The sequence below is a fragment of the Salvelinus namaycush genome, chromosome 6, assembly GCF_016432855.1.
Source record: "Salvelinus namaycush isolate Seneca chromosome 6, SaNama_1.0, whole genome shotgun sequence".
NCBI lineage: Eukaryota > Metazoa > Chordata > Actinopteri > Salmoniformes > Salmonidae > Salvelinus > Salvelinus namaycush.
The window spans coordinates 17,851,581-17,862,938 of NC_052312.1; the positions used below are offsets into that span (position 1 = coordinate 17,851,581).

Here is an 11,358-nt window from a genome sequence, read left to right on the forward strand (position 1 = left end):
AGTTCTGTGTGTCTGCCATGTGTCTGTCATGTGTCTGTCATGTTTGGCCCTGCCTGTGTCTTAGTGTGGTCCCTGTGTTCCTCCCCAGCAGAGGGACTAATCTGGGGGTTTACTGGGTAATCTACCCCATTTTGAGGGACAATATTTATCCTCCGTCTCTGGGTAGCGATGCCCTAAATCCTATTACAATCAAACAGAACGTGTCTTCTAAATCAGATAGATTGGAGCTGCGTTCGTTCGGAGCCCGCCTTTTGAAAACCTTTTGGAACGTGTTGTATGTGTTTTGTGAGGTTTAGTCTTTTGGCAACGCTTGAAGGACATAGTTATTTTTTCCCCCTTTATCAAATTCAAGGTAATATCAAGGGAACGTGGGAAGGAAATGTAGAAAAAGATAGAACTGCCAGGTTGTCTCGCTAACTTTCTTTTCCTCTCCTTTGTTTCACCTCCCTTTCTCTCTCCATCCCTCACTCCATCACTCCTCCCTGGTCCCTGCCTCATAAACGTGTATTCTACCCTAGAGGGCTGCACTGGGACACTGTCTCTATATGAAAAATGGTTTTTAATACCCACCCAGCACACTGGGGCAGTGAAGAGATTGGAAACAAAAAAAAGGGGGGGGGTCCATTCTAGCTCAAAGGCCTGGACGATTGTTGTAGACGGATACTTATCCTCCCTGTGTGTGTGTGTGTGTGTGTGTGTTTAGTGTATAGCTAGTTCAGCAGGCCATCGATTAACATCCTCTAGTCATTCATTGTGTTCCCTGAACAGCAAAGGGTACAGTACGTCTATTTGTTCATTACCTGAGGGTCAGGGGCTTGGAGCCATAGTATTGACTTGTGTTGTTCTGTAGGCTACATGTCAACAGTTTGTATACGACGGTGATACGCTGATGGAGGTGTACCTTTAGATAACAGCCTTCTCTCTATCTATCCCTTTGCCCCTCCATTCAGCACTCTGGGAGGCACTGTGAGCAGTGGACTCTGGCAGTGCCGCCGCTGTGTGTGTGTGTGTGTGTGTGGTGTGTGTGTGTGTGTGTGTGTGGTGTTGTGTGTGTGTGTGTGTGTGTGTGTGTGGTGGATGGGGGGGGGGATAAGGGGGTTAGGCTAATTTGCATTCACAGCCACTAGTCACCTCAGCTACAGCAAGCTCTGAAGAGACGGCCCTTTGAGCCGCGGAGAGAGGGAGACAGACAAAGGGAAAGAAAGAGAGAGAGAGATAGGGGGGAGAGGGAGAGAGAGAGGGGGGGGAGAAAGAGGGGGAGAGAAAGAGAACGAGGGAGAGAGAGAGAGAAAGAGAGAAGAGAGATAGAGAGCTAGATGGAAGCGGAAGACAGAAGGAGAGTGAGTGTGAAAAACAGTGAAAGATTAGACCGATGAGAGCGATATGTGGGCTATGATGCAGTGTGTGTGTGTGTGTGTGTGTGTGTGTGTGTGTGTGTGTGTGTGTGTGTGTGCGTGTCAAAGATAGGCAGCCCTGAGGAGAACCAATACAATTATTAAATCATCAGAATATCACTAGAGTAGACCTATGCCGACATTTCTACCAAAAACATCTCACAGACTACATGAATTTCTTCTCTCCCAAGGTGAATTCAAGAACAAGTGACAATGGATGCATTGAACACTGCTATTCCCTCAATCTGTTCCCTCTCAATTTATCTCCACACAGATGGATAACTGATGTAGAATCAGTAATGATACATTCAAAGACTCCTTGATTCCCTCGCGGAACTTATTAAGCATCACAAGAATAAAACCAACACTGTGGCTGTGTCATAAATGGTACCCTATAGCCTATTTAGTGTAATGCTTTTGACAAGGGCCCATAAGGCTGTGGTTAAATGTATGGCACTACTTAGGGAATAGAGTGCTATTTTGGAGGCAGGCTGTGTGTAACTACTTTCTTCTATAACTATCTCAAAATATATCTTATTTTTTGTTTTCAAGGTTAAAAAAGAAAGAAACTGGGGCAGTTGGTATAGATCTTAGTACAATAGATCTTGATTCCTTAAATGGAACCATATTAAACTATATAAAACTATCCAGGGATGGTATGAGATCTAAATACAGTGTCTGGTATATAAAATCCCATTTCTATCTTCACTGCTCATCCAAATCGTATGTTGAAGATTGGAGATTGGATGGTGGTGCGGTTTTCCACCTTAAGTTAGCGCGAATGAAAGGGGGTGACCATGTAGAAAGAGATGGGAAGAGAGCTGTGGGGAGGGAGGGAAGGAGAGCACGATGGTGGGGATATGGGGGAAGAAAAGGGGGGTACGGCATGAAGGAGAGAATGTGAGAGTTGAATAAAGGGAGAGAGAGAGAACGAGAGAGAGATAGAGAGGGAAGCCGACAATACCCAGGTGAATGCGACAATGGCGTAATGGCGAGACAGAGGACAGCGTCACGATCATGTGACTTCCCCCCCCCCACACACACACACGCATACAATACATACACACACACACACAGACAGAGATGAACACACGCACACACACACAGATATGCACGCACGTACAAACATGCAAACACACACATACACAAGCCCACACACGAGCACCTCCCCTCCCTACACACACACACACACACACAGACACACACTCTCACTCCCTCTATCTTTCCCTGTCTCTCTCTCACTCCCTCTGTCTTTCTCTCTCTGCCTCATAAGTTATAAATAGCTGGAACTGAGCTCTTGCTAATCCCCTCATTCAGAGTATAGTGGGAAGGCAAATGGATGTGGTCTTTGACGCGCTGACAGGAAAATACAGGAAGCACTGGAGGGTTGCCAAGACAACCCACCTCTCCCCTCCTCACCTCCCCCTCTCTGCTTTCGTCCCCGATTGCATCTTCGATCAAAGCTACCGTACACTCCCTCTCTGCGTCTTTTCTTTTTCACACGTATCACAGTGTTGCCAGTCTGTGTTCATTAATACGGAATAAAAGTCCTAACTGGGTAATTGTGTGTGTGTGTGTGCGTGTGTGTGTGTACAACTGGGTAATTGACCCAGGCTGATGTAATTCCTCCCCCTGAGCCAAATGAAACCCTCGTTTGACCGCGTTCCCAGTTCAAAATGGAGAGATCTGCACTGAACAGACGAAAAGAAAGGGAGAAGAGAAGAGAGGGAGGGGCGGGAAGCATTTTGGTTTAGTGACTAGTCTTGTTTGTGTTGTGCATGAGTATAGTTTGTGCTCCTGCCTACAGTATCAACCCCTCCATCTCTTCATCACTCCATCCCCATATCTCCCTCTCATCACTCTATTCCCATATCTCCCTCTCCATCTCTCCATCACTCCATCCCCACCCTCCATCTCTCCATCACTCTCTCCCCAAGCTCCATCTCCATCCCCAACCTCCATCTCTCTATCCCCACCCTCCATCTCTCCATCCCAACCCTCTGTCTCTCCATCCCCACCCTCCATCTCTCCATCCCCACCCTCCATCTCTCCCTCCCCACCCTCCATCTCTCCCTCCCACCCTCCATCCCTCTATCCCCATATCACTCCACCCCCACCCTCCATCTCTCCATCACTCCATCCCACGCTCCATCACGCCATCCCACCATCCCTCCATCTCTCTAAAACAATATCTATTATTCCCCAGAGATCTCTCGGGCTTTAATCTGACTTTGGTGGTCTCCCCACTTTTCCATTTCTGTCTTTATGTGTAGCAGGTTGCTGTCCAGGCTCCCCCCTGGGCCCCTGAGCATGACAGTTCCTCCTCCTCAGGGGCTCCCAGAGTAGCCCTGTGATAACAGCAGGACTGGTCTTTAAAAAGATAATAAGGATTGAAGGGAAAAGGAGTCTATTTAAAGGCTTGTTTGACTAACGTGTGTGTTGGGGGGGGGGGGGGGGGGGGGGGGGGGTCTGTGTGTGTGTGTTGGGGGGGGGGGGTCTTTGTGTTTGTGCCTGTGTGTTTGCGTGCCCCAGTTTTCTCCCATTGCCCTTATTGCATTATAAAAACTATCCTAACTTAAAGGGACATTTCAAAATTGTTCAACTTCCTAATTCACCATCCCCGGCACCAACATATGTGAAAATGGCGCGTTACGATGTTTTTGCAGTAATGTCCCTTTGAAGAAATGTCCCTTTTGAAGGAATGTCCCTTTAAAGAAATGTCCCTTTTGAAGGAATGTCCCTTTAAAGAAATGTCCCTTGAAAGAGGTCATGTTTAAAAAGATTCACAACGTGTTCCTGTTGTGACACAAATGGCTGTGGGTGAGGGAGAGAGAAAGAAAGAAGTATGCTACTGGATTATTTTAGGACACACTAAAAGGGGTAGTTAAAGGGGAGGTGTGGAGTATAGAGTAAAGCACATGGACTGTTTGTCTTCAGTAGTATGGTGGACTGTTTAGGGCTGGCAGGTAAAAAGGACACAGGTAACAGAAGACGTTGGAAAAGGTTTTTTTCAGACAGCAAACAGAAAGGAAACGTGAGGGTTGATAAAAAATGTGCTGCCGGTGACTGTCCAGTGTGTGTGCATGCCAGGGCGCGTGCATGTGTGCGCGTGGACACAGGTGTGTGTGTGTGTGTGTCTTCCTCATCTTTCACATCCACAGCCAGCTCAGGGAGAGGAGGGGGACGCTGGGCAGCTGATCGATGCCTGCTCATCATTCTCTGTCTAGGGGGACTATATCCCCCACACACACACACACACATGCGCACACACGCACACACACGAGAGAGACATATACATATACATATTAGACAGCCAATCCCCTGGTCCCATAGGCAGATAGTGCTAGCCTCAGCATTACACTAACACGGACAATGTCATTGCAGAAGGTCCTTATACCCAACTACATACAACCATGTTGAAGGTCAAACACTCTGGGTGTGTCTGAAATGCCACCCTATTCCCTTTAGTGGGCCCTGGTTTAAAGTAGTGCGCCAACTGGGGAACTGGGTGCCGTTCCGGAGGCAGCGTCAGAGTTGAGTTTTGTTCCACTCAATAAAGATGTGTCGTTGCAGGCGAAGACTTCTCAGTGCTGTGCTGTTTTCTGTATGGTGCTGACATTTAGCGACAGTATGGGAGTGAAGGGTGTGTGTGTGTGTGTGTGCGTGTGCACACAAAAAAAATCCCCCTGTAAGTGAGCATAAGGAAGAAAAACTGAGAGCGAGACAGAGAAGCCTGGTGTGATTTAGAGATACTCAAGGTCTCTGTGTTTTGGGTTTTAAAGGGGGTGGGTTTTAAAGGGGGAAGGAGAGCGGGTGGTGAGTTGTGAGGTCTAAAAAGCCCTAGCTCGCGGGGGCGTTGGGAGGGAAAAGACTGATGTCCATCATGGTTCCTCACTTCACTGTGGATGTGTGAGGAGAGACCCAGATGAACTCCTCTGATACACACTGGCATCAACGGCAGAGAACACGCACGTAATGGGACAATCACTGTGGAAACCCCAGTGGACCTGTGCTGGACTGTCAAAGTACTGTGTTATTTTGGTGTTTTTCAGAACACACACACGTACGCACATACACACACACTTCTTAACCTCGCATAAAAGCATAAAAGGGCAGATAGTACCGAGTGTTAGTAACAGTTAAGAGTGGGTATCTAAAAAGCTATATAAAAAAAGATATTGGCAGCTTGGAGGTTAGTGTGTGATATTGAAAAAGAAAAATGAGTCCTGTGGGTGATGGTTACGCTGAGCACAGAAAATGACACTTTTAGTACGATATCAGGTGTTTATATCTTTGTAATAAACCCGTTAAATATACACTATTTCCTAAAAGCTGATCGATATGTAAAAGTGTCTGAGTCTGTACGAGAAAAGCAAGAAAAAGAAAAAGATTCAAATCCCAAGCATAAAAATTATTTGTGGAAATGATTTGAGGGAAGGAGAGAAGTTTCTTGGGAGGTTTTAGATACAATATTTTCAGGTGACAGATGTAAGGTTGAGTTGAGTTGAAAGAAACCCCTTAACCCTCTCTGTCTTCCCTCTCTCCTTCCTCTCTCCTTCCTCTCTCCTTCCCTTCCTCACCCCAGACCTTCGAAGATTGGCAAAACAGTCGGAAATTATTTTGAGGCAAGGAAGGTTTAAGATAGTTAGTTGAAAGAAAACTTTGTCTTCTTCCTTCCCTCTCCGCTTACCTTGCTCAACCCAGACCCAGACTTCGCTCATCTCCTCACCCCAGACCTACTGAACCGAAGAAAGATTCAGCTCTGGATTTGGGCAAGGAGAGTGAGGTTTTAGGGGGGTTAGATATATTTTGTGGCAAAAGACGGTGGGAAAAATATTGTTGCGGCCCAACCAGGACTAAAAAAAGAGAATTAGGTATGTTTCTAGTGACAGATCTCGCTCAGTTAAAAGTACCCCACCCCTTCCACCTTCCATCTCTCCTCACCCTACCCCTGAGTGGCGCCCCCTATGGGAGCGAAGGACCACCCCTACCCGACACTCACCGTCCTCGGTGGGCACGTAGACGTTGAGGTAGAGGCAGTCCTCGCTCTGGTTCTGGATGTAGCCGGCTGCCACATCCAGGTTGTCTGTGAACCACACCGGCAACATGATCTCTGGCAGCACGCCGTGCACGTTCTGCGGGCACACCGGGGCGAACGCTGTGGCGTTGCGGATCTCCTGCCACGAGCCAGGCGCCTCCGGCAGCTGGAAGCGGCGGTCTCCGATGGGCGCGGTGGCATAGGGCACGCCCAGGTACTGCTCCACTGGCCCCAGGATCTCGTTGTTCAGGTCCTTTTTGAGCCCTCGCAACTTGCCGTAGTTGGTGGTCACCGTGGGGGGCTTGTTGGCGGAGTTCATCTTCTGGCAGGAGGTCAGGGAGAGGCGGAGAGCCAGGCCCAGGAGCCAGACTAGACAGGTGTCGGCCATGTAGCAGCGGGGGCGGAGACTAGAGCCGAGACCCCGCCCACTTGGTTTACACAGGGATAAGGGGAAAAGATACATGACTGGCAGCTACAGAGACTCCGCCTCCAACTAAACGTTTATCGTCCGTGTATGTCTGTTTCCCAAAGAGGACTCAATGTTCATGAAGGTATAGACGATTGGAAAGAAAGGACATCGCAATGGAAAGAGAGAAGTGGTGGTTGAGAGTGTTTATGAAAGAAAAAGTGGACCCTCAAAAAAGGGGGTCTGGAGCAAGGGAGTGAGTGCAGGAGGATAGGTGGAGGAGTGGAGTGGCGAGGGGGAGGGTTGCGGTGTAAGACAGAGGGGCTGGAGGGGTGGGGGGTTAGGGGGAGACCGGGCGGTCTTTAGAAGGTGTGGTTGTGGTTAGTGTTGGTGTTCTACGGTCGCGGTCGGGAACGGCTCCACGGTCAGAACTCTGTTACGTTCCATCCTCCTGTACGGTCCTCATCACGGTCAATGTCTGCGGTCACAGTTCCTGGTCAACGGTGGCGGTCACAATCTAACCCTGCAGAAGAGAGGGAGGAGAGAAGAGGAGGAGAGAAGAGGGAGGAGAGAAGAGGAGAAAATAAGAGATAAAGGATTATTTTAAACCAGAAAGTGTCATTATACAGTGTCAAGCATGTTTGGTAAAAATCCTCATCGTGTTTAGTAAAAATCCTCATCATGTTTGAAAGAAGAATTGCAAATGGAAATGGGTAAAAAAAAAAGGTGAAGAAAGCGAATGCATCAGCACACTTGACATCACAAAAATCCTACCAATCAGTAGAAGCCATCACTCATTTGTGTATTGCTTGTCTCTCTGACTTCCACACATGAAAACACCTTCACTGTCACAGCTCCAGTTAGACTACGCAGGGATTCACCAGAGCTCCAAAGATAACTAATTCAAGTATGGCCACAATCATATCGCTCATTCCAGCCCTCTGTGATCATCGCTGATCCATCCATAGTCCTTATTGTGGGCTGTAATCGTCATGGAGACGCTATTGATGCCTTAATAGTTATAGGTATTCATTTCCTATTGGGCAGCTGTGGCGGTTGGCACTGTGCGTATGAGAGGAGCTGACACAAACACATACACACCCGGAAGCATGCGCCGCTCGCACACACACACACACACGCGCGCGCGCATGCATGCACGCACACACACGTGCCCTAACACACACATGCGCACACAGACACACACTGGATCCTGGATTAGACCGGCCTTTCAGCGCCCATAAGGGTCAATGGTCACCAGTTGCTGTTTGTAAGCAGCTTAGAGAAGCTTCCGGATGTTTTGGATTGCCAGCTGTGGTGCGCTAACACACACACACAGCAATAAGTATATACACGCATGGGAACGCAGACATCCTGACTCATAACAAACAAACCATCCAATACGAGACACGGAGTAGAGACCGGATGTACAGAGGGGGGGGCAATTCCACAGAAACAGTGTGATGCTGTTACAACTCTATGCACAAGGACAACTTTTAACAATTTCCACAGAAAATCGTACAAAAACACATTTACTGGAAGAACAGTGCAGATGCAAAGTTCGGTAACAGAATGACAGTAAAATCTCCCTCCCTTTTACGTGACCCTGTTTTCCCCAAAAATACGTTAAATATCTATTCCGAATTAGGATTCAGAGATGTCTGCAGAAAGAATTGGGTGTCAGCCGTATATGATGATTGAGGGCTTTGAAAAAACATATTTGGGTTGTTGAACTACTGTAAGTGGAGTTACACCCAGAATGACGATAAAAGCATTACACCATGGTTCCCTGATCTGTACTATACTAATTATGAATCTCATTCTGTTCATGGTGATGTATTCTGAATAGGTACACAAAGGTAGAAATACACAATACCCTCCTTTGCAAGTGTGTAGAATAATACCCAAATATGCAATTATTCTAATCTCTGCCCCCAAACAAGACAACATTTGGTTGGTCGGGCCTCCTGAGTGGCGCAGCGGTCTAAGGCACTGCATTGCAGTGCTTGAGGCGTCACTACAGACCCGGGTTTGATCCCAGGCTGTGTCACAACCGGCCGTGACCAGGAGTCCCATAGGGAGGAGCACAATTGGCCCAGCGCCGTCCGGGGTTAGGGGAGGGTTTGGCCGGGGGGGCTTTACTTGGCTCATTGCGCTCTAGCGACTTCGGTCGTCAGTTGAACGGTGTTTCCTCCGACACATTGGTGCAGCTGGCTTCCGGGTAAAGCGGGCGGGTGTTACGAAGCATGGTTTGGTAGGTCATGTTGCGGAGGAAGCATGAATCGACCTTCACTTCCCGAGCCGGTTGGTGAGTTGCAGCGATGAGACAAGATCGAAATTGGGGAGAAAAAGGGGGTCAAATACAACAACAAAAAGGTGGGGTCGGTCCGGACCAAAACGCAACAAGCAACAATTTCAAAGATTTTTACTGAGTTACAGTTCATGAGGAAATCAGTCAATTGAAATAAATTCATTAGAACCTAATCTATAGACTTCACATGACTGGGAATGCAGATATGCATCCGTTGGTCACAGATACCTTAAAAAAGAAAGTAGGGGTGTGGATCAGAAAACCAGTCAGTATCTGGTGTGACCACCATTTGCCTCATGCAGCATGACACATCTCCTTCACATAGAGTTGATCAGGCTGTTGATTGTGGACTGTGGAATGTTGTCCCATTCCTCTTCAACTGCTGTGTGAAGTTGCTGGACATTGGCGGGAACTGAAACGCGCTGTCGTACACGTTGATCCAAAGCATCCGAAACATTCTCAATGGGTGACATGTCTGGTGAGTATGTAGGCCATGGAAGAACTGGGACATTTTAAGCTTCAAGGAGTTTTGTACAGATCCTTGCAACATGGGTCTGTGCATTTTCATGATTAAACAGGAGGTGCTGGCGGCGGTGGAATGGCACGACAATGGGCCTCAGGATCTTGTTACAGGATCTTGTGCGTTCAAATTGCCATTGATAAAATGCAATTGTGTTCGTTGTCTGTAGCTTATGCTTGCGATCAGTGTAATAACGGTCAAGGTGACCTCCAGGTCACACCCCATCCTGAGGCTTGGGGAGAGGACAATCCATGGTGGACATCAAGGAGCATGGCAGAGGTTAGGCTGCCTGGGGGGCCCTCCAGGTTTTGGGGCACGTCTGAGAGGCTTCTAATTGGATAATTGGTTCAATTACAGAGCCCTAATTGGCCTAGCTAGTGTTGCCGGGGGGTTGCTGGGGAGCAGCGGGGGGTGGTGGTGATGGATGAATAGAAGAGGGAGAGAGAGAGAGAGGAGGGAGGAGGAGGAAAAGAGCCAGGGATGGCAATACTCGCTTATTAAAGATGGTACACCAGCGAAACACTCTGTATTTTCTATTGTTACTGTTATTATTATTATTACTATTTTTAATTATTAGAAGAGAACAGAGGAGAGCACACCACGTCATTGGCAGAGCCGTCAGTGTGAAAATAAAAGCCTATAAAAGCATTCACTTGTGTGTGTGTGTGTGTTGTGTGTGTGTGTGTTGTGTGTGTGTGTGTGTGTGTTGTGTGTGTGTGTGCGTGCCCGTGTACAGCACACGTCTGTGTGTGCGTGTGAGTTCTGTTCTCTCCACTTGGCCCTGTGGACCTTCTAGCATCTTCTCTCCTCTCCACTGAGCCACGGCGCTCATCTGAATCTGGCTCCAGACCCACAGTACAGTACAGACTGTTAAAGCCTTCCGCTGGAGTTGGGTTGGGTATGGCTTGCCTGACCACTTCAGTCTCCAGGGGTTTCTAGCCTCTTCCCTCTGTCTCAGTGGTCTGTTCCAAAGGCCTTGCTTGTCTGACAGAGGTGTGACTGGCGACAGCTTGGTTCCTCTGCAACTTTTGACAGTGGACTCTCAGAGACCCTCGTTCTACTAACGAGAGATAATAACCTAGCCGACCAGGCAGTGAGACAGTGTGTCGGTGTGTGTGTGTGTGTGTGTGCGCACGTGCATGCATGGAACCAGAAAGCAGCGCATTGAATCGCCATAGAAGCAGGGGAGATATCTGGGGATACGATGGGTGAGTGTGTGTGTGTGTGTGTGTGTGTGTGTGTGTGTGTGTGTGCGTGTCCTTCTCGACAACACCAATCAATCACCTCTATTAAACCCTCAGGGAACAAAATGGAGGAACAGCCATAACCGAACCCTGTTTAAAAGCCCCTCTCTGGTGGAGAGGCACAGCCATAAAAACAGACGGACACTGCAGAGGATCCACAAATAAAACAGACGGACACTGCAGAGGATCCACAAATAAAACAGACGGACACTGCAGAGGATCCACAAATAAAACAGACGGACACTGCAGAGGATCCACAAATAAAACAGACGGACACTGCAGAGGATCCACAAATAAAACAGATCGACACTGCAGAGGAACCACAAATAAAACAGATCGACACTGCAGAGGATCCACAAATAAAACAGAGGGACACTGCAGAGGATCCACAAATAAAACAGACGGACACTGCAGAGGATCCACAAATAAAACAGACGGACACCGCAGA

At 48.0% G+C, this 11,358-nt stretch overlaps 1 protein-coding gene across 8 annotated transcripts in view; it reads right to left on the bottom strand.

Moving 5' to 3' along the window:
* Positions 1–6,835, bottom strand: part of nlgn2a (neuroligin 2a) — a 134,158-nt gene extending 127,323 nt beyond the window's left edge. For 3 of the 8 annotated variants that reach the window (XM_038995491.1, XM_038995492.1, XM_038995493.1), the window contains exon 1: positions 6,393–6,724. In XM_038995491.1, coding sequence (XP_038851419.1) covers positions 6,393–6,502 — 110 coding nt within the window. In that variant the 5' untranslated portion in view covers positions 6,503–6,724. Of the gene's footprint in view, positions 1–6,379 lie in introns of all 8 variants that reach the window. The other 5 variants (XM_038995489.1, XM_038995488.1, XM_038995494.1 and 2 more) reach the window with 5 other exon arrangements.
* Between the last annotated feature and the right edge of the window lie 4,523 nt (positions 6,836–11,358).